The sequence below is a fragment of the Manihot esculenta genome, chromosome 10 (genome assembly GCF_001659605.2).
Source record: "Manihot esculenta cultivar AM560-2 chromosome 10, M.esculenta_v8, whole genome shotgun sequence".
In the NCBI taxonomy this organism is placed as follows: domain Eukaryota; kingdom Viridiplantae; phylum Streptophyta; class Magnoliopsida; order Malpighiales; family Euphorbiaceae; genus Manihot; species Manihot esculenta.
Window position 1 is genome coordinate 24,722,868 of NC_035170.2, and position 23,189 is coordinate 24,746,056.

Here is a 23,189-nt window from a genome sequence, read left to right on the forward strand (position 1 = left end):
TGGCAAGATTTTTCAATAGATTCAACTTGACATGGTACAATATGTCAAAACTTATTGAGACCTGTTCAAGTGCCGCGTAAATACAGCTGTTTGTGACAAAGCCCATTACAAGGCAATTAAAGACCAAATCTTGTGACAAAGCCCATTGAAAGGCGATTAAAGACCAAATCTAGCATACAGTACGCAACCCAATCTAGGAAAGGCCAACCCAACACAAAAGCTATAGTGCAATCAACAGATGGATGACATATGTGTTCTAAATGCACATCATCAATCCAAACGCCCATCAATCACATCGCATTAGTAATATCCATCAACAAACACCAAAAACACCTAATGAGGGCTAAATTAGAGACACTAAAAAATCAACCAAACAATTAAAGAAAAGAGACCACAATCCAAAAAATACCAACAGCAATGAAGAACTAACAGAAGATATATGGACAGCATGCAATGATACAGCCTGCTGATTATTTCATGGCAGTTTTAATCTTATATAATCATGAAGTCACCTTAAAGAGTTTGAAAATAAAATACCAAAACATCCTCCTAATTGGTGAACACCTTACAGTCAGAGCCCCAAAACCCAAATTAAAAAAAACACACGGGTCACCATCATCAAGAAAAAAAAAAAAAAAGGAAACAAACTCATCTAGCAAAACTCAAACAGGTGCCGCCACTGCCGAAGCAACAGAGCCGTCTATACAACCTACTCACTCTCTCTTCTTTATATAATTTTTCATTAATTATTTATTTTTTAAAATAAAAATTTAAATTATCTATTGATATTTAGAGATTTTAACTTATATCTTCCAAATTAAAAATTTTAATTAATATATTATATACTATCTAGGTAATTTATCCTGAAAAGTTCAGGCTTTTTTGTTATCATCACTAATATTTAATATATTTCACATCAAGTCATCACTAATATTTAATATATTTCACGAGAAATGCTAAGACAATCACAGCACTCTCATCCTATTGATTAAAAATGTCCATAGCATTTCTGTCCATAGCATTTTTTATAATAAAAAATACTAGTAACAATTACTTTTTCAAGTAGCCTAATTATGTCCATCCACAGTTTCGAGAAAATAAAGGAAAACTGTTACAGTGCTAAAAGCGTAGCACTCAGAAGATTGACATTTCACTTCCATCAAGTATTTCTTCATCCATCCATCCATCTGGGGTAGTATCCCCCTTACAAAAACAAGGTCATCTCTTTACATTTTCTCTGTATCCTTCTCCTGTTTGCCTATCTATAAGCTAAATATTTGCTCTTCCCCCCCCCCCCCCCCCCCCCCCACAACATCTACAAGGCCTTCACAATATGTACTTCCAAAATATTGCTATTTACAGCGCAACAGGCTCCTTCTGATTCATCTTCCACCTTCAGGAGATACCAGCTTTTTTAGCAGACTGTTCATCTGATTCTGAAACCGAACCTTCGTTGCTCCTCCGTACATTATTTTTGTTGATGATGTTTTCCATCGAGTTGAACTCTTCATCAGACAGGGCATGATCGTTTCCCTCGTCCATGCTGCTTGTCCCTTGAGAATCTTCAACAATATAGGTTGTGAGGTCCTCGGATGAAGTTGGAGAAGTTGCCTGATCATCTAACCCTATTTCTGATGATTTCTGGGACCCACTGATGTATCTTTCAGGACTTGAGTCATCAACAGTAGGTTCCCCAGCCTGCACACAGTTCTGTTTACAATAATCTTCTTTATCTGATGATGAATCAGGAATTTGCTCACCATTTTCTTCTGCCTCCTGTTTTCAGGGAATATACAAAAGTTACAATTAGTCAGCGCACAACTTTGAAATAGAAGCTTTATAGCTTTACTTGTCCCTGATTCCTACATTTCAGCCAAAAGTTTTGGCAAAAATGGAATGACATCTCATGCCTAGTGTCTAAAATAATGAGATATCATTTTTTTGGTGAAATTACAATTTGATCTCAATATGATTCAGGTTCTAAAATAAAACATGCAAAATAAGATCCAAATAAAGGGATAGAAAGGAATGTAGCTATGGATTTATCTTAGCACAGAGAATATTGCAACCAATGTGGCAAAACACCGTGAACAGAGATTGCAGATAATAGTGCTTCATAAAACCATCCCTTAATCACCATATACAGATTCAGATAACATTTCCAAACTTGTAGAAAGAACAAAACATTAACCGTAATAGTAGTAAGAATATTTTAAGCCTAAAACAATACAAGATATTTTTCTTTTTACAATACCCCTGTTCTACAAGAAAAAGAAATTCCCACAATCTAAAAGCAGAATTTGTTATGAGAATGAACTGTTACTGATGGCTAGACAAAAGAAAAAAATATTACCTCTATTGGCGACATAGAATTTACATAACACGATTCCATCCAAGAGTAATTTCTACCGCAAGATAGTCTAGCACTAGTTTCTGGCTCAAACATCTCCCAAGAATTCATTCCTGGTTTAATTTGTTGTAGCACCACTCTCAGAGGAGAGGCTGATGGAAGTGATATCCCAATGTCAGTACTAGGACCACAGGAATCGCCCTGGCACATTTTCGGCGAACTGCTTCGCACTTCAAGGAACTCTGATCCAGTTTCTTGCTTATTTGCATTGCCAAATTGGGAGCAAGGATACTTGTTGATGGATTCCACTTTAGGAACTTGCTGAGACTGTTCTTCAAGAATTTCACAAATTAACTTCTGAATGCGTCCCCGTTTAAGAGAAGCCTCCTCAGGTAAAAACCAATTCCTATTAAGCTGTTACAGGAAAATAAAAGGGTTAATTTTCACACTGCGTGTCACATATATATGGACAACTAACAAAGCATTGCAAAATATAAATATGGTGACTACTAATTTTATTCCAATGTCAAGTGAGCACAAGATGACGAGATAATAACTCACATCAAAGGCATTCATAATCACAAGTCAAAAATAATGGTCTCCTTTCACTTAATTCAGTCTAGCAGGATGGCCTTAAGGATAATATCTCACATCTCAAGAACATTAAGTTGAAGCAATACAGTCTCAGTATGCCCATAGCACAAGATCATATTAGCAATATCAATTCCATTCAAAGCTGATGGTTTCATCTTCAAAGGCTTTCAAAAGATATTTCACTGCCTGACACTCCCATTAGCAGGTACCACTTTGCTGAAATTTGTGCTTTTTATGTCAATCAATTAGAGCACACATTATCCTCCACATTGTATAGTTCTCACCTTCAGATTAATAAAAGCTTCACAGACGTTCACATATAATGTATCTACCACTGGAACAAGCACTAACATCATCAACCAGAATTCATCTCCCAGATTCAAAGAAATGTAATGTCAGTATCACAACAATGACAGGTTGTTACATTCCTTGAATAGTCCACATATCATAACAATCAGTACAACATATATGAATATCAATTGCAGAGATATATCCAAAGGCAAGTTTAAAGAATATAATGTATAATACAATAATCAAGCATTGAGAAAACAGAAAATCTATAAGCAATCTCTAATAAATGTCACAGCAAGACAAAATCCAATGCCAGTCCAAAACTGGCTAAAAGAAAGAAAAATTACTAAAGCCCACCTTGACATTTGCCAAAATTCACAATTGCATCCTCATCTTTTTCTTTCAGAATCAAATGAAATTATCTTCGACTTTTTAGTTTTGTAACACTTTTAGTCTTAAGGGAAAAATATCATATATTAATACCCTGAGATTTGAGTTTCGAATAACATTTTGGTCCTTGAGTTTTCAAATCAAGCTAATTTTTCAACCCTTGAACGAAATAGAAAAGTAAGGGAAGTTAATTTACTTTTTAAAAAGTGAGGCGATGTAGAATAAAGAATCAAGAGAAACAAATTCTCGAAAATTTTATTTAATTCTCAATTGTCAATAGTATCATAATAAGCAAAGCTAAGTAAAAACACCCAAATTGCTTAGGTATTTATAGATAGCAAAACCTACTACTACTAGGATTAAGAAATCCTAAATCAAATAGTAATAAAGAATTCAAACAAACCCAAACTAGGAAAAAGAATTAACCGATTATAATTTCTAAGTAAAGTGATATAGAATTTGTAAATAATATAGAACTCTAAATTTCCTAATTCTACAATGAATATAATTTTAAATATATTCTCCAGCATTTTATACTGCACCAAAGGAACTGAAAATGTTAGTAGTTTACCCAAAAAGAAATATGATCACTTACAAAGTTTGAATATTCTGTTATCCTGAAAGGGCTGAAGTTAATAGGAACTTCCTCGAGAAACAGTTCCACATAATGGAGCAAGAAGAGGCCACAGTCAAATGAATTTTCTTGCTGTGGCAACTGAAACAAAAATAAAGAGAAATCAATTGAAGTTGATAGATCTTCTCAATTGAACAAATCAAAATTTACAATTTTCTCGACAATTGCATCAATAAACAAAAACTGGAGTTTCAGCAAGGATGTAATATTTTGAAAATATTAAACCCAAATTTTAATAAAAAGACTTGTACTATGCTAACTATTTTTATTGTACTAATTTATTTTAATCAATTGGTAAGATTTAAAATAAGACATACCCTCTCCCAACCCCATGAAAAATGGCAAAGGTCAAACTTCTTTTAGAATTTACCTGAAAACAGCTCGTTTTGGACCTTTCTGCAGCTAAGCCTGAACGTATTCTGACTTTAGTGCAAAGCTTTTATCTTGAGAAGAAATTTTGGATAACTCTCAACCTCAGTGCTACTTGCATGTTGAAAAAGAATTTTCTTTCCATGTGATACTTTCATTACTGTGATGCCTAAGTAGTCAGTGATTCCTAGAATCAAACTCCGTTGCTGTGACTAAACCCCAAATTCCTCAATTCAACAGCCCTAAATAGTTTGTTCTTTCAGTGTCTGTTATCTTTTTATGAGATCTTATATAGTTTCACCACATAGAGAGATATCCTAGCCAGGTTTTCTGAAACACAGCCCTTCTTAATCTAAATATAGAGTCTGTCAGGTCTCTTTTCTTCCTCCCAGCCTGTTGTGAAACAATGTGTAGTCCTGTTTTGTTTTGCATAAAGCAACTTCAATGTGGAAAATATTTTGTGGAAAACATTTTAAGACAATGAATTATTTTCAGGTATTTGGTTGTAAGACCAATTATTTTCTATCCTTTTGGGATAAAGAAGAGAATAAAATAAACTTACTTCCTACGAAAAAAGACCAAGAGAGTATGTAGACTTAATAACTCCAATTTTTTTTCATATGTAGTAGTGGGAAAAAACACAGAACAAAATCAGGCTGTGGTGATAAAAAGTGGTCAATAGTTACTGGCCATGTGCAATAACAGGTAAAATAGTGATGCCTTGTAAGCTACTAGATTTCCCTTTGACTAGGAAAAATATTATGTTGACCAATTTAGTATGCTTAACAACATGAAAAGGGTAGAAAAGGGTTTCTGAAAAAATATATTCCTCAAAAGAAATGGATCCCAAATCACAGGTATTCTATCTTAGGTCATCCAGATATCATAGTACAGTGGTCAACTTTCAGAACTTAAGACAGCATTACTTGAGGTTTCAGAACTCAAGATTGAAACAATATTCAATTCCTATCCCCTACATCACATCCTCTCAAAAAGACTGAATTGCTTCATTTGCTCAGCAGTAGGAAATTAGTTTTCCATGGCAAAGCATCAAGGGTATAGAAACTGCATAAATTACCACTCAAAATAATCATTTCCCATTTTAAAAATGAAACAAAGCACTCTGTGGAAGTTACTTAGAAAAGTAAGGCAATACCTCAAGTGGAACAAACCGCAAATGTGAGAACTTTGAAGATACATCATCTGGAGTTTCAGTATGCCTCTCTTTCCACTCCTCACATAGGTAACTGTCATGTCATGACATACAAATGGTGAATGCAATCCACAAAGAATAAAATATAGAGAGTAAAATCTAAGAACATTTTCTGAAACTCCAAATTTAAACAATAAATTTGAAATTGAAAATGTAGTGGACAGCTAGAAAACAAAATACAACAGTCAAGTCAACATTATTTTTCATCCTTTTTAGCATAGCTGACTTAGTAAGTTAGTATCCCTCGAGACTGATGAATTCTTTATAGCATTATCTACCTGCTTTTTTCTTTTTTTTTTTTTTTAGAAAAGAAGTCTAAACACTCACATTTAACCTTTTACTTAGGTTCACTAAGATCATAAATGCCTTGTTAACAGGAATATGACTACCAATTAAGTTAACAATAAAAGGCTACCTTTGAAAAAGATTCTTGAGGCCCCTGTGACTTCCTCTAATAGAATCCATGTGCAAGATGCATGGTACTTTAAGTGCCCTTTCAATTTCTTCATCTGCAATATTGTTAAAAAAGGAATATGGAATCAAGTGTAGATACTTAACAATTCATTAAAGTGAAAACTTAATCACATTGGCCCTTGTCCTTGCCTCTAAAATTAGCCACTTCACCCGGATGACAAATGACTATCAAACTCCAGTGTAGACTGTAGATAATATTTCCTATTAGAAAGCAATGAATAAGGGAATACTTTACTTTTCCAACTCAAAGAAATGTACTCTTTCCCACCTGTAGTTTACAGGAATGAAAATGTAATCCTTCTCAAAAAGATTCACTTTTCTTGTCCATTTACGAACACGTTGAAAAGCTGCCCTGCCTTCACAAGTATTACGTGGGTCCTTGTCTAGATCAGCGAGCTTCCGAAAGAAGAAACTATTAAAGAAGTGAAACTGATGCTGCTTCTCTGGTTGAATTTTGTTTTTTAAATATCTGACAATAGGACAGAATCAATAAATTTGGTGAGCATATTTTACTTTGTATAAACAGGGCCACAAGGCCCACAACCAAGCAAAATGAACTATACATCTGCCAAATAATCCGCACAAAACAACAATTTGCTAAAACTGTAATCATGCTTCAAGCAGGTGAGGAAACATGATTAGCCAAAACCACACATAGTTCTCCAGGTATGAAAACAACTTCACATTACAAAAATATTTCTAAATGATATATAGAAATATCACACCCTTTCTGAAACCAAATGGGTTACCCAAAACATCTAATGCTGCTTAGTTGGCCCAAGCTTTTAACCATACATAAATCCTTACAAACACCATTAACCAAATGAATAACATATAGAAATGCACCAAAAAAGGGGAAAGATTGTTCAACTTTTTCGCATAAATTACAAATCAGGTTGGATTTAAGACAACCTTCCAACTAAACATGGAAGAGCCAAAATTATGTTACCTAACCTATTAACCTATACTTGGCCTGAAAACATTGACCAACTATTCCTGGAGACTTTTCAGTTCTTAAAAGACTTAAATCAACCAACTAGCCCTATAGCACAACACAATAAAAATTAACACCTGTAAAATCACTAGCAAGAATGTCTGACCAATGTCATCTCAGGTGTCAGGCACTAGAATTGATAAAAATCTACGCCAGCCTAAGAACTGAACCATACTGCCAACTTCTTGATCTAACTAATAAGCAGTAGGTGTAAGATCCTAGCTTGAATTAACAACTTGGGAAAGATTGTGACCACACCTCGCAAAGAAACATAAGCATCCGTGCCAGGAAAAATCATCTTCAAAAAGCTAATTTGCAAAGAGTATTGAAACTGCAAAAACAGAGTTCAGTGTCCAGGACACAGGAAGCTGGTTCAACAATGACAATACGAAGCAAAAAACTTACATACAAGAAATCTAGATGGTGGAACAAAGGATCAGTAGCTGGGAACGAGAGCTAAGGAGTTCAATGTTGACTTCCAATTAGAGACTAAAGAGAGGAATAGTTGTTAGATTTAGAGGGAAAGATAAGAAGCAGTAAAAGAAACTTCTGTTGTGTGTGCTGTGGCAGTTATTAGAAGAGCTGATCATGTCTAAATAGGAAGAGAAATATCTGTAAACTTCATTCTAGAATCCTATAACAATCAGAATCATTCTCTTTTATTCTTCTCTATTTCTAGAATCTTCACCTTCTCTCTCTGTTTCTCTAATCTTCCCTAATTCTCTTCTTCTATTCTGTTCTAGAATCCATAAAAATCAGAATCACTCTCTTCTATTCTTCTCTATTTCTCTCAAGAATCTTCACCTTCTCTCTCTGTTTCTCTATTTCTTGATTTTCTTCCCTATTCTCTTTCTCTATTCTGTTCTAGGATTCACGTAACAAAAACTTTAGCTTAAATGCTTCCTCCTTGAATCCAGTGACCCTTGTATAGCTTCTCATATTTTATGCCCATTTATTGATTATTTCCAAATTTTTTAAAAGGAAGAAGCTCTTACAAGACTTGTTACAACTTGTAAACTAGAATGTCCTACAATATAAGACCAGGAAACAATTTCTTCCATCTATAAACATTCAACAGGGAAGCAAAAAACAAATTGGACAAAATAAACAGGAAATAAACAAGAGGAATTAATTAGTCAATCTCTCAAGAGCATGTTCTCACATATCAGATTACAAGGTAGACACCATATAACTAGTAATCTGAAAAAGAACTTTTCAAGCATACGCCATATAAAGGCTGATTTTAGGCATTAGGAAAAGAAAAAAATCAATTGAAAGAAACAAAGATATCAATTATCTTGCTCAAATTTACTTTATATAAAAGTCAATGATAGTATCGTTGATGAATGTCTCAGGCTGCAGAAGCTCCACATCTCGCTTACTAATTGCAACGGCATCAGGATCCCCTTTTGGATAAATAACATCTTCAAAAGGCTCATCAAAGCTGAAAAAGAAAAACTTGTATCAATATGAATCATCAAATGAAAAGTAAGCACAATATGTAACTGGGAATTAAAGGGTACAGAAAGCAAGTTACACAACAAAAGAAATTACAATGTATTGCAAGACTAACAATAATGAACCATGCAACCCTTGGGCCAGAAAGTGATGAACCCAATCAAACACCATAGCTTCTGAAATTATTACAACCATTCGCCAGAATAGAAAAGCAGCATATTACAATTATGCGGTTTGGACTACCAGCAGTCGGACACCTGCCTTGTATTGAAAAAAGTCAGGACTCGGGAGTTAAAATTCCAGAAGCCCTCTCCCAAAGTTGCTGATGCACCAAGGAAAAATAATAGATAAAAGTAAAAAAGGAACCATGTAATGGAGGGGGGCAAAGACCACATAGCCATTTTTATGTGGAAACAAGTATTCAATATGAATTGAAAGACAAACATCATTTAATGGTCTCCGCACTCATCAGATACAGGACATCATGGAATTAAAACAATCATGTAATACTATTACAAGCACAACAGAGGATTTTGGTGTAGAACAGATGCCAGAGTTACTTCTTTTTTTGGGGGCCTATCTTTCAAGGACTTAGACGGAGAATAATGAATGCATTTTCAAAAACAATAAGATATCCTTTAAATAATAGTGGGACAAGATGGTAAAGTTTAGCTGCTCTATGGGCTTACACATCCACCTTATAGAAGTAAGGTTTGTAATATAGCCCCTAACATTACATCCTCTGCACAACATAATGGGTTTTACAGAGCGCTGATATGCTTTTCACCTTTTTTACTTTAAAGTCACAACAAAGGGGCAAAAATCGTCAATGACGGCCATTACCTTCCAAGTTGCATGAAGAGTAACGGAGATAGCCTTAATAATATTTCTCAGCCCTTTTCTTAGAAGAGCAACATGAATCAGGGAAAATCCTATATGGAGAAGGAACTAGAAATAATTTTGGCGAAATAAACGATATCAACCATAAAAAGCAATATACATAATTAGAGAAACATGAAAAGGACAAAACAAGAAGAAATAACAAAAGAGTGTATTATTCAAAAAAGAAAATGATAAGTGGGAAAAAAAGAATATGTTTTGACTAACATATTAAGATGAGGCTTTGGGATGGACACACTGTTGGCCACTGAAAAGGCAGCATCATCCTTTTCCCCATCAGTACTGCAACACAAGGGTAGTAGTCAGAAAAAGTGAATGACATCCAGCATAAACAATTAATGACTATCATCATTTTTCAAATAATAATATCAGAGAATACTCAAACACAGATATGGCCTAAGATATAGCATATTAATTTGTTCAAAAATCATTTCCGTTTGCACAACAAACACTTGTGTGAACATTGATGACTGCAAGCAAGCTAATCAAACACTCACTCCAAAGTAACATTCCATGTGTCTCTATATCTCTCATCCAATGATTTGATAGCTTCCTGTCCTTCAAACCAGTAAGGATCATAAACTGAAAACTTCAACTTGTCAAGGCCTGAAAATATTGGGGGGAAATAAATATCATTTAACCTAGTGATTCAAGCAAGTTTCAATAAGATCTCCTTTTTATGGAATTTCTCCAATAAAATTAAATAATCTCAATCACAAGTAAAACAACAATATAAAATGCATTATTCCTCATATTAGCCAAAAAGAGTTGTCCATATTTGAGGAACATCAGCATTTCAAGCCAAGTGTAAAATATATATATATATATATATATAAATTCCCCAAATCAATAAGCTCAAACACATGGAAAAATAAATATTTCATTATCCTTCACTTCTGGCTTTACAGCACTCAGAAATACATATTCCCCACATCAGTGCAACATTTGGAAATTAGTATCATTGATCAACTTTGTTATAACAGCTTCAAACACCTCTCTCTGTCAGGTACACAAAAATTCTGGGTTTATAGTAATTCTACTATGACTAAATTACATGAAAAAAAGACAAGCAATTAAGCCGTTTTTGCACAACTGGGATAATAGTACAATGCAATGTGGTGTTTGTGAAATTACTATCTGAGATTTATTTGAGAAATGTGCTTGCTTTACAGAACATTCATCTCAATAATTGTCTAAAAAGGAAATATATGTTAATGCAGACAAACTACAAAATATCCTTTAACTTTTGACTCATTCACTGGCATGGTTCAAATTTCCTTAAAGAAAACAGAGAGAGAGTATGAGCATGTTCTCCATCATTAAGAACTCAACATATAGTGTGTAGCACCAACAATATTAGTAAGCAGAAATGCACAAACCTGATGGTTCATTAGCATTTCCACCTGCTTCAGAAACCTTTGGCTTAAGAAAGAGATTAATCATAGCAGTCTCAACCTACACCCAGTGATTTGAGAAATTAAACTTACAAAAATCAACAAGAATACAGTAAAAGCAAGGGAACTCACCCTCCCCCACCATTCAGATTCAATACTAATAATATCGCTGATAGCCCACTCAACATTAAACGTTTGCTTGGCCCCATTTACAGTGGAACCCTCAACTCTGATGCAACTTCTCGAGAAAGTTAAGCGGGACTCTGTACTATATATGTCCTCATATAAGATAAAATCGGGGAAAACAATAACTTTATTGTTTAAAATATCCTGCAAATAAAATTAAGGTCTCAGAAATTCCATCCTGTTAAGCAATTCAACCATGACATTTCTGAGGATGAGAAAAACAACAACAGCAACTACAATTGATAGAAAGGGATTAAAACAATGGAAATGTTTTATTTAATAACAAAAAGACCTCAACAACCCAGTATATGATATTTGAGTTAATAAACAACATTTACTTAGAAAGATTTGAAAATAAAAGAAAGCAAATTTATCCATATAAGTTAGAGCAATCCCAAGTCATTAAGCCTTAATTTATTTAGGGTATAAAACCCTAACAAGAATATCCTTTTATTTATTTTTAATCCAATAAAAGATGCAGAGTTATCTTTTACACTTACAGAAATCAGTGTCACTGTTTATCCTTTCAATAGGTACAGTCCCTCTCTAACCATATGCATCACCTAAGCTATTCCTAGTATGACTCTTCCTTCTTTAAATTGAAACTCCGAATCCCATCATTCAAGTTTCGACTGCCCCGAAAGTATGCATAGGTGGAGTAGCAGACTACTTAACATGTTCTACATCAAGGCTTCTTTGTACGATTTTTGTGCATTTCCTTTATGCAAATCTACTTATCAAAACTTATTTCAGAGCAGTTAGGGCCACTACCATTCATAATTCCATCTCTGGGAAGCCACCTAATGCCATATACTAAAATAATCATCATTTGTTTATGAGAATATTTCAAAAATAAAAAAGAAAAGAAAAACATAACAGGATACTTACAATAGTATGTCCAACAGAAGAACACTCCGGTGCTAGATCTTTTAATGGAACTGAAACAGTACATAGGTCTTAAGTAACACTATTTAGCAATATAAGACCCTAAAAAACGCAGAATAGTTATGCAGATAACAAAACAAATGGAGAACAAACCTTCAATTCGTTCATGAGTAGAGGGGGAAACCAATGCATAGCTTGTTTCACTTCCATCATCATCATCTGAAATCATATCCACTGACTTGTTCTGCAACTATTTGATTAAATAGTTAGAATACATGAAGTGTCACGAACAATTCAAATAAGGAGTTCAAAACATCAGAGAAAAACTAAATCAGATTTCAGCATGGAATGCAAGGGTTATGCAACCAGATTAATTTGCCCTACCGATATGGAATTTCACTAAAAAGCAACACAAAGAAGAAAGAGAGTTGTAGCACAGATACATTAGGTCTCACATAGATATACCTCATAATTTGGAAAACCGGATAGCATCAATGCATCCACACAAGAAGTCTCCTTTACTGCACCATCTTCTTGTAGAGTGAACACAGGAGGTGAAACAGAGACTTTGTGAGGATGGCTTACACCATTAGCATCTATATATAATGATTCACCAATAATTTCCTTGGTTAGAGCCTTGATCCCTCCAGAAACTATAACAAGTACAAAATATAACACTTAACATACAAAATTGCAAGGAAGAGAGAGAGAGAAACTTGAGCAACAACATTACTCACTTCCCATGTCAACATCAATAGGTTCATCGTCAAGAATAATAGGGTCATTATCAACAATGAAAGGTTCGTTGGCACTTTCCTTTTCTTGAGCCTGGGTGCATCCTGCAACTACACAGTAAAATGAAGAATATAGTTCAGCCCCTCAAATCATGAACCATCAAACAAGAGTTAAGCCATAATAAAAAACCAAAAGGCATAGAAAGGAGAAAGATGGCTTCGACCTGTGTTTTCCATTTTCTTTCCTCAAACATCAGGCCAAAACAGTTTGTCCAGCATTAATTCAGGTTTTTTTTTTTTGTTAATTTCCAAAAGAACTGAACCCTTTTTTTGGTTTCATCAGGAGTGAAATTAACTTCAGCACCATCTTCGACAGAAACTGAAATCTATTGAAAGACTTAATTCAGATAATCTTTTGTTAATTTTCAAACTTTAACAACTAAAATATTTTAAACTCATCAGAAGTCAAATTAACTTATTTATTTTCTCAAAATTTCCAGAAACCATAATTAACCTAATCATCAGCTTCATCTTAGAAATTCAATTAAGAATGCCACTCTGGATTAATTAGTTTGCTTATGCCATAGTTTGTTATTAAGGATTAACTTAAATAATGAGGAAAAATCTAACACTTCATAAAAATAAACAACAACAGAGGCCGAAAGCCACGTAATTGCATTATGCAAGTTGGTTTTAATCATTCTCCATTGGTTTAGTTCTTTTCCCTCAAAATCCAATGATCAAACTCTCTATATCAAAATCAAAAATTCGGACAAAGTCAGCGCGGAAGGTTAAATAAACACACTCACTCCACTCATCTCAAAGAGCGGCTTGAGCAGCAAAAGGTGTGCTCTCCACGAGTAAGTGTGTTTCACACTTACAGATACACGTCCCTACCTAGTACAGTGGGCTCCCTCAAGTGCATGCAATGAAAACCTTTTCCCACAATTTCTCATCACCAAAAGATCAAAATTCAGTACCCATTTTCCAGCACTTACCAATCCATCAAGCAAACCAAACACACAATTCTTTTTTAGGCTTTGAAATTCGAAGAAAAAAAATACAACGCAAAAGTAGAACTTACAACACTCAAGGAACTTATACTTGGTGATCGGAGAAAAGGGGAGGTCTCTCTTTCTCTTAGGTTTTGCAAATTTTCTTAGAATCTTCTCAGATATTTTCTCAACACGCTCATCATCCACAGTGAAATCAAAAACGCTTAATTGCTTGGCAGAAGAGACGCCCAAACTCGGCGGCGGAGGTCGAGTCATGACTCGCAGTTACAGGCAATCGTCCGAGCCCCGAAATCGACACGAAAAACAAAACGACAATAATTCCTTTTCTTTTTTTCTAGTTAACACAAGAAAGGAGCGTCAGCTTCCATGAGAAGCTTTACGAGTTTTCGAAGACGAACCTCGAAAGGGAAACCAAATTGACAAACTGGTACAGAAGAGACGGTCAATGGGCCCACCAAGTGGATTATAGCTATTATTTTTTTCATTTTTTTATTTTTCTTATGGCGATTGTTTTGTTTGTTTGGGCCTGGACTTGGTTCTTCCTGTTTTTGTCATCTTCGATCTTTCTATTTTAATTAACGGCGTTCCTTCTGCTCCTTTTGCGTCTTTTAGAGGTATCAGCAAGGAGATACTTTTTATCTTCATATTTATTTTTATTTATTTCACAAGTCCTTTCTAACTTATTATTTTCGGCACATAATCTGTATCTCCCTTAAAGCACTAAGGTATTTCGCTGTATTCTAGCAGTCACTGATATATTATTTGCATATTATTATTTGCACGAGCATTTGGATAAGAGATAAGTAATTTATTGCACATATTACAGTCTTATATTATAGTTATTGGCTAATCTATTAATTTTTAAAAATAGCTTATTTTATTCAGTAATCGTACACCATTGAATTTATACTAAGATATTTTATCATAATTTAGAGTATATAAGGTAGTTTCTTCTAATAGGTATTTGGACTTGCTAATACTATTGGGACGTTCGCACCAATAAACCTTTGCAGAAGTGGATGATAGAATACGAACAAAGACTCAGTCATGAAAATAAAAGCTATTATCAGATGTCGTGGTATGATACGAATAAAGACTCAGTCATGAAAACAAAAGCTATTATCATATGTCGTGGTACGATGATTTAGTCAGTGTTGACTGCTATTACTTCTTATTCAATGTTCATTTTTTTGTATTCTAAGCAATTTTGTACAAAACTTATTAGTTTGTTGTTCCAATTTTGGTGGGATGGTGATCAAAATTCTCCAAAAATTAGATGGGTAAGTTGGCAACCCTCTTGTAGTTTGAAGTTCAACGATGGTTTAGGCTTTAAGGATTTTGAACACTTTAATTTGGTTGTTTTGGCGAAACAATGTTGGAGACTCATTCATAACCCATCTAATTTATGGGCTAGGGTTTTGAAAGATTTTTATTTTCCACGTGTATCATTTTGGGAGGTCCAAAGTAAGTGAAATAGCTATTGGATTTGGTAGAGTTTTTTAGCCGGAAGGGATGTGTTGCGTAAGGGTGTACGTATAAATATTGGTGATGGCAGAACTACTCATGTTTGGTCTGATCCTTGGTTGCCTAGTTTGACACTTCTCTGTTGCAATGATCTCCTACATGTCCAGATAATATTCGTATGGTGGCAGATTTAATTGATCGTAATGCTCTTGATTGGAATTATCGGCTTGTGTTTACCATCTTTTCGCAATACCATGCTACAATAATTTTGTCAGTTCCAATTGCACCTTTTGGCACTCTGGATTTATTAGTTTGGCACTACACGAGAGATGGCCAATATACTGTTTGTTCTGGATATAAATAGACATGGAAGAGTGTTTGGTCCCTTCAAGTTATGGCAAAATTAAAATATTTTTTTTAATACACTCTTCATAATGTTTTACAAGTATTAACTAATTTAATCAAGAGATGTTATTCAGTGGATTCTCAATATCCTATTTGTCAGTATGAACTTGAGACTTTGGAATATATATTTTTTCACTATTTTTATGCTCGTTTAATATGGTTTATTAGTTCTTACTCCAATAAACATGTTTCTAATGATTTTTCTAACTTTCTCTCCAAAATAGAGATTGAGAGTTCTTTATTGTTGTCTCTAGTAATACTTACGCTTTGGCATATATGGAAAGAGGAAAATCAATGTATTTTTTGATAAAGTGGTTCCTAATTCCATATTTACTTTGTCTCGTATATCTCTTGATTTTTTGCAGTTACAGTAAAGTAGTATTTTTGCTCTCTTTCTTCTAGCGTGCATGATCATTCGGTTGTATAGTTTTCCCTTCCTCAAAGATTTTTCAAGCTTACTTGTGATGTGTCATGGAAAAATTAATTTTCTCCTATAACTATAGTGGTGATAATTACAAATAGTGGAGGACATAAAATGCATGGTACAGCTAGGCGAATTTGGTATCTGTCTAGCAGGAGAAGCATGAGCAATATTAAAATGTTTGGATTATCAGTCATTATATGTGGAACAAATTCACAAGTTTTGTATAATATTATTCAATATCCTTCAAGTTTCTCACTATAGAAAATTAGGGCAACAGTGGTATCAATATTGCATATTGGCTCATGTCTGCAGCAATTAGGGCAACAGTGGTATCAATATTGCATATTGGCTCATGTCTGCATCAAGTTTTTTATAAGTATATACACGTCATTATAATATTTTAGTGGATATTGTAACAAAATTTTATTTAAATCGACTTTTACCACAGGATTAGATTTTGTATAACCTGTCTTCTCTGCAATCATTGTTATACTAATTTGTTGTATTTGCAACCTTGCAATGCAAATATTTTGCTGGTAAAAAATGGTTATTTGAGTTTTTAAAATTTTTATATTTAAATAAATCCTTTTATTATTAAAATAAATTAAATAAATCTATATATTTTCTTTATATATTATCTTGTTTACTTTGCCATAAACATCCTTCATTAAAATTAATAAGCTTAACTCATTTACTCCAAATTAAATAAATTCATATATTATCTTATTTACTTTGCGACAAACATCCTTCATTAAAATTAATAAGCTTTAACTCATTTACTCCATTAACTAGAATTAAATCTCATTATATCACAATTAAATTAGAGATGTTTGAACTATTTAATAAAAAATAACTTATCAATTTGCTTCAAGATGTAGAATTATATTGCAAATCGGATACACTTAAGATAACTTGTCGGCATCTCATACATTGGAGAATTTTTATGTATGGCTTGATCATATTAGAATCGGCAACAAGTTATAATCCAATCTAAAAGTTAAAAAGACTAGTTTATTACATTTTAAAATTTAAAGGCTTTATAGATTTCTTAAGAACTTATTTGATTTATTTTTTAAATTTTATAGACTTATTTAATGGATAAATTTCATCTTGTCCCTAAACTTATATGATTATAACAATACCATCCTTAAAATCTAATTTGTAACATAAAACCCCAGACTTTAATTTAGTTAACTATAAACTTTTTATCACCATTTACTGATAGTGAATTTGGATAGAGATAGTGAATGCAACTGGAACCCGAAAAAAAAAGTAATGAGGAGTTTATTGTTATCTAAATTAAAATTTTGTGGCTTTTATATTACAAATTAGATTTTAGGAACGCTATTGTTACAAACTCTATAAATTCAAGGACCATCGATGAAATTTACCCTTATTTAATTTGCTTTAATAATTTATATAAAGGTTTATTTGGATAAAAAAAATAAGGGCTTAAATACTGTTTGTCCATACGGACTAAAATAGCCTTTTGGCCAATGGATATGATAAGTTAACGGCTAAAATTTTCAAATCAGTTTTTCTGAGTTTGAATTTTTTTTTTAAACGAAATTAGAGATCGGAGGAGTAGAATATGTGATTTCTCATATTTACTATTGAGTTTGAATTATTATTTATAGATATTTTTTTTATAAATCATAAATTATAAAAAGTAAAGAAACGGTATTTTAATATATTTTATAATTTATATAAATTTATTTTTTCAGGATTTAAATATTATAAAATAAATAAATCTAACAAATGCCGTTAGTATAAGTTTTACATAATCATCAACCAGAATTGCTTGTTATCAATAACTTAATAGCATAATAATTAAGAGCGAGCAGTATTGCTCAAATTGAAAAAACCGATCGAATTGAATTAATTTAAAAATTCAATTCAATTTTTATTTATTTCAGTTCGATTTAATTTTTAATTTTAAAAAATTTATTTATTTCCATTCGATTTAGTTTTAATGAGAAAAAAAATTGAACTGAATTTATTAGTAATAATAGTATATTATTTTCAATAATAATATAAAAAGATTATATTATATTAAAGTTAAAATATTTTAATTAAATTTTAAAATATTAAAAATAAAGTGTAAAAATTAAAAAAATTTATTAAAAATTTAAACTGATCAAATCAAATCGAAATGAATTGAATCAGACTGATTTGGTTCGATTCAATTTTTATAAATACCAAAATTTGAATTTTTAATTTATTCAGTTCAGTTTGATTAAAAACCGAACCGACCAAATGCTCACCCTAATTAATAATTGAGAATCCACAACTATATAGTAGGATTTAGACAACAATTATCTTAGCTTGTGGATTGTTGCTTTTTTATGTGCTGTGAAAAAAATAAGTCAGTTGTTTCTATGCCATAACAGTGGAGCATAAATGCAACAATTCTGAAACTGTCACCAGTAACTTGTGACAGCATACAAGTCAACAGTTTACTGCTGCTGGTTTATATCCATTTTTATAACTGTGATTTATATGATAATGTAAGAGATCAAAATTTCAATGGATACCATTTCCTAAAAAGATTGTTGGTATTGCAAGCTCAATGCCATCTCAAATGTGACCAACTAAATAATGCCTAGTAATAGTTAAGGCAAACTAAAATCATATTTTAAAAAAAAAGAAATTTAAAATAAATCAACTAGAGAAGGATGATGAATTATTTGACCAATGAGAAAAAAATTGTTATTATTCATCAGCAGTAGCACTTGCAGCACTGAGGTCCACAGAAAGATCAAGAGTCTGAAACACAATAACAAAAACTATGAGTAATTAAATGGGAATTTGCTGAATTGGGCTAAAAGTATTAAGCTTAAATTTCTTGATCAAGAGGTTACCTTTCCAGTAATTTTACTGTACATTGCAATCACATCATCTACTGTGGTCTCAAAATGTGTTGTTGCATCATAACTCTGCAAGTATAATTCAACCACGAATTCTTAAAATGGCCAGAGAAAAAACACATAAACCTTAAAAGCTGGATTATAGAGATGAAATGGCACAAGTTCCTTCTCCCTTAATCAGAGGTCTTCACTTTTAAAAAATCTGACTTAATCAGACGGTATATACCAAAAAATTGTTTAAAGGAGCACTTGTATTGGCTAGTTAATCAAGATTCTTCAACTAGCTAGATTGTTTTATTTTTTAGCTCAGTGGTACTGGAGTCATCTCTAAAGGCTCGAGTTCAAACACATAAAAGGGAATACCTACTGCAATGTAAATAATGCTGGTTCAAAATGTGGTGTCTGCTTCTACTTACAGTAGATATGAAGCAGTGATCAACTCCAGAATCATTGGTGGGCACATATCTGTCGTAAGTTTCATAGAATATTTCCTCCACAGAGCCAAGCAAGTCAACTCCAGGCTTCAACTCTACCTCAGGTTTGTCGGTCTCTGCTTCCGTTGAGACAAAAGCAATATATTTTCCCTTTGGTGCAACATTGTGGGAATAAGAACAACAGAAGAGGTACCTGCAATAATCTCAGACATTTTCAACTCACATTAGATTGCTTTCTTGTCATAATCATGAATTTTTCAATTACCTCAAGGCTAATATAATCATAGGACTAATTGTTTGTTATATTCTGTTCTTGCTACTGAAGTGAATAGGTTTCTAATAATGTGAAAGATAATCAATTGAAGAGAGAAAAGAAAAGTATAAAAATATCTATGGTAGTAGCATACATATCTGATTTTCGGCCGAGTTGCTTCTGCGGCAGAATAAGCTGGACTGAGTGAGAATCACTAGTGTGTGGAATAGGATGACTCATTATACATATTGCACGAGCAACTTTTCCGACCTTCTTAACCTGTTTGAGTTGAAGGAGTGAAAAATGAGGATAGTTGATATATATGATGGTTTATTTCAGCATATCAACTCATAAAACTTTATTCTACTAGTTTTGAGCTTGGTTGATATACTGGGATCGTTACACAACTAGTGTAAATTATATAAATTGTAAGCTTGAAATGCTTAGCTAGAAGTTACCTTGTCAGGCAAGTATGATGGATCACAGACAATTTTCTTGCATTTAGCAGTCTCTCCTTCAGAGGTCACACCAATGGCTTTCCCATCTGCATCGAACTCTACCTGTCATCAAGCAAGCAAAGCAAAGAATATAAACATCAGCAGAAGTGAAGATTAAAACAAAACTTCTTAATTGTGAAGAAGGTACTAGTTGATATTATCACCTGTCAGATTCATGTAAAAATGTAATAGTTTCATCTGAATCTTCAAGTTATTAAAGAGGTTATTAACAGAAATGTAAGCATGTCTATTAATATCAATAAACCATGAGCCTCAACCATTGGATCCTTTTCAACCCTCTAAAGTTCACCAGTTGCACGCAGAAAAGGTATAAATTTCTGGAAACAGATGTGTTATGGCAGATTTACCTTGCATTCTGGTTTGTTGAGCATATAAGTTCCCCCATATACTGCACTTAACCGCGCAAATGCCTGCCGAAATAATAATACAAAATGTTAAAGCAACTTATCTTTGCTACCTAAATCTGCCAAAGATTTGCATAATAGAACAAACCTGAGGCAATTCTCCTAGTCCATACAATGGATAGATATAAGGCGATCCTCCTTGGAAACGTGCTAAGGACTCAGCATAGAGCTTTATTATAAAACAAATAGCCAGATATTAGTTAGATGTATCTTCCAGCTAAACCTGACTAAAATAACTTTTGGACCATATTCTAATTGCCCAAAAATGTCAGTTCTGAGCTAGCTATTATATATCTGGCAATTCTCTAGAGCAGTAGTGTTGATATTAGAATGGTTAAAAGGTTCAGAAAATCACCTTCATTCTCTTCACAAAATCTAGAGCTGGTTGATCCAAGTAACTATCATCCTGGTGAAGTGCCAATGCATGACCAATAAAGTCAATTGTATCATCTTCTAGCCCATATTTTCTACATTCAAAAAGATATAGCAAACATCAATCTATACCCAAGCTTGATGAGCAACCAAATGTATGTATGCAGATATAGACTCGTACGAAATAATCTTTCTTGCTGTAACTTTTGTCAAGTCTAGCCCCTCATGAGATTTTGGATCATTTTCTTCATAGTCTTGCACATAAATGAAGAATTTTCGAGCACGACGCTTCTCAAACAATCCCATCAAAGGTGACTTCAGTGCTTCAACATCATTTGCTGGGACTTTGCAGATCTGAGCATTATATATATATACTTTTTTTGAGATAAAAAAGAATTAAGCATCTCTTACCTATCTCAAAGAAAAGAAGCTCAATCATACCTTGCCTTTGTTGTACACAAAACTACCATCCACAGCCTTGAAGTTAAGATACTTGGTAACATCAGTATGGATGAGAACTCGAACTAAATTTCCATTCGCAATGATGAACTTGTCAAAGAAAACATAGAAACAAAAAATAGAAAACCGTTAGAAATGCATATTGATTGAAGAGGTCTATGAGGTTTATAAGTTTATTTAATTTAATTTAAATTTTTAGGAGTTGAAATGATCTATTAGCCCCTCTAATCTCAGCAGCTGGGTTATCCGACAAACAAGCAATATCCATGTACTCAGTAAGAAACATACCTTAGGAATCATGTCCACATTGTACTCCTTGCTTGAACCCAGGCCTTCTGGAGGCTTCTCATCAGCTCCCCTAAAACGCTTCCAAAGCTGCAATAACAAAGAAAGAACAAGTAAAAGGAAAAATAAAATAAATATAAAATGTTGTGATAGAATATGAAGGAAGTTTAGCATTGCAGTTAATTCAATAATAGCTTAATTACTCTAGCGGCTGCATTTCATTGTCTTAGATTTACTGCAACACAAAGCCAAACACAGCCATAATAAATAAAAAGTAAAATCCATAGTTTGAGTATGAGAAGACTCTGACCTGATTAAGATTAAGAGATGTTGATTCTCCTCCATAATAGTCATTTTGATCCATATGCAACACCTGATACAGATGAAGATATTAACTATATGCTGAAAATAGCATGTGGCTAAGATTCAAGAATACCTTTCATGAAAGCTAGTCCTTGTGAGAATTTTGAGAAAAGTAAAATGGAAAAGAGTAAACAACTATGAGTTTAAGGCTCCATTTGTTGGCAGAAAATAATTTGCTTATAGAAAACTGAATATTTTTTGAGAAACCAACTTTTTTCTAATTTAAAAAATGAATAATATTAATAAATTTATATATAATAATGCTAATAAGATCGATAAAGTTTGTCATTTTCCTTAAAAATGACTATGTTTTACCTTTGATCGTGAAAATATATTTTTTCCATTCACCAATTTTTTGAGTGCACCAAACATTTTCTAATCTAGATTGGAAAAACAAGGGTATTCCAGAGATTTTGAAGTATATTTTTATAAACTAATTCACCCAATCTAAGCATCAACAGTAAAAAATTCAAAATTCCAATAATAAGAATAATGAGAATTCTTGCATATATAGGCAGCTCCTAACTTATAAGAGATCAAAAGATGGCAAGTAAATCAAAGTAAGAAGAAAAATTGAAGAATTACCTTGAGCCCATCAACAGAGAGAAGGCCACTGAGAATGCATTCCTTGAGACCAGTACCAAGAACTATCACATCATATTCTTCATCCATGGTTTTCTAACTAATTAATTAATTAACCCACGATTAATAAATCTTAATCTAATAATCCCAGAAGAGAAAATGGTGAGATGCAGCGAAAGAGATCGAAGCTCAGTGTGGATTTTTCTCTATGGAAAGGAAATAGAAAGAGTGGTGTAATTTTCTGCGTTGGTGTGATCTTGAGCAGGTCTTTAGCGGGAACCAACGAATATTACGCCCAAATGAAAGTATTTTAGCCCTTCCTCCACTCTCCTTTGAGCGCGTGCACGGTCTGCGCCTTAACAGTTTACCATATCTTGGTGTTATGCCATGTGTCGTTTTTTTCTTAAAAGTTTTTTTTAGTTATATTAAAATGATAATTTATTAAATTAGTTATATTAATTCAATTTTTTAATTGAA

The 23,189-nt window shown here is 33.1% G+C and overlaps 2 protein-coding genes across 7 annotated transcripts; both read right to left on the reverse strand.

The window, feature by feature from the left end:
- Positions 1-1,098: 1,098 nt before the first annotated feature.
- LOC110624747 (probable ubiquitin-like-specific protease 2A) lies at positions 1,099-14,317 on the reverse strand. Of its 3 annotated transcripts, none has more exons than XM_021770029.2 (17): positions 13,951-14,317; positions 12,870-12,977; positions 12,598-12,785; positions 12,286-12,376; positions 12,136-12,185; positions 11,194-11,391; positions 11,047-11,122; positions 10,165-10,273; positions 9,875-9,949; positions 8,622-8,753; positions 6,584-6,784; positions 6,445-6,500; positions 6,257-6,350; positions 5,785-5,875; positions 4,221-4,340; positions 2,354-2,764; positions 1,099-1,776 (listed from the first exon to the last, which is right to left on the reverse strand). In XM_021770029.2, exons 1-17 carry the CDS (start codon positions 14,135-14,137, stop codon positions 1,396-1,398), a joined length of 2,568 nt encoding a protein of 855 aa, XP_021625721.1. In that variant the 5' UTR covers positions 14,138-14,317; the 3' UTR covers positions 1,099-1,395. The 3 variants fall into 3 exon arrangements, with proteins under 3 accessions (XP_021625721.1, XP_021625720.1, XP_021625723.1); XM_021770028.2 differs by having other exon boundaries at positions 12,286-12,382; XM_021770031.2 differs by having other exon boundaries at positions 12,286-12,382; positions 13,971-14,109.
- A 4,394-nt stretch (positions 14,318-18,711) lies between these two features.
- On the reverse strand, positions 18,712-23,106 carry LOC110624574 (guanosine nucleotide diphosphate dissociation inhibitor At5g09550). Of its 4 annotated transcripts, XM_021769772.2 has the most exons (13): positions 22,716-23,105; positions 22,078-22,140; positions 21,771-21,857; positions 21,465-21,572; positions 21,205-21,377; positions 21,007-21,118; positions 20,740-20,820; positions 20,595-20,657; positions 20,188-20,289; positions 19,884-20,008; positions 19,459-19,669; positions 19,037-19,111; positions 18,712-18,941 (listed from the first exon to the last, which is right to left on the reverse strand). In XM_021769772.2, exons 1-13 carry the CDS (start codon positions 22,800-22,802, stop codon positions 18,888-18,890), a joined length of 1,341 nt encoding a protein of 446 aa, XP_021625464.1. In that variant the 5' UTR covers positions 22,803-23,105; the 3' UTR covers positions 18,712-18,887. The 4 variants fall into 4 exon arrangements, with proteins under 4 accessions (XP_021625464.1, XP_043816744.1, XP_043816745.1 ...); XM_043960809.1 differs by lacking the exon at positions 20,740-20,820 and having other exon boundaries at positions 22,716-23,106; XM_043960808.1 differs by lacking the exon at positions 18,712-18,941 and having other exon boundaries at positions 19,043-19,111; positions 19,410-19,669.
- Between the last annotated feature and the right edge of the window lie 83 nt (positions 23,107-23,189).

Bases quoted from the DNA above. Each gene is read 5' to 3' on its own strand.
- LOC110624747 (XM_021770028.2), bottom strand. From the start codon at position 14,137: ATGACTCGACCTCCGCCGCCGAGTTTGGGCGTCTCTTCTGCCAAGCAA. The intron at 12,186-12,285 runs GTTTGTTCTCCA...GTACTGTTTCAG, and splicing joins TACTCATGAACGAATTGAAG to TTCCATTAAAAGATCTAGCA. The intron at 2,765-4,220 runs GTAAGTGATCAT...TTCCTGTAACAG, and splicing joins TAACAGAATATTCAAACTTT to CTTAATAGGAATTGGTTTTT.
- LOC110624574 (XM_021769772.2), bottom strand. From the start codon at position 22,802: ATGGATGAAGAATATGATGTGATAGTTCTTGGTACTGGTCTCAAGGAA. The intron at 20,821-21,006 runs GTGATTTTCTGA...TTTATAATAAAG, and splicing joins ATTTTGTGAAGAGAATGAAG to CTCTATGCTGAGTCCTTAGC. The intron at 19,670-19,883 runs GTATGCTACTAC...AGATTATTGCAG, and splicing joins CTCGGCCGAAAATCAGATAT to GTACCTCTTCTGTTGTTCTT.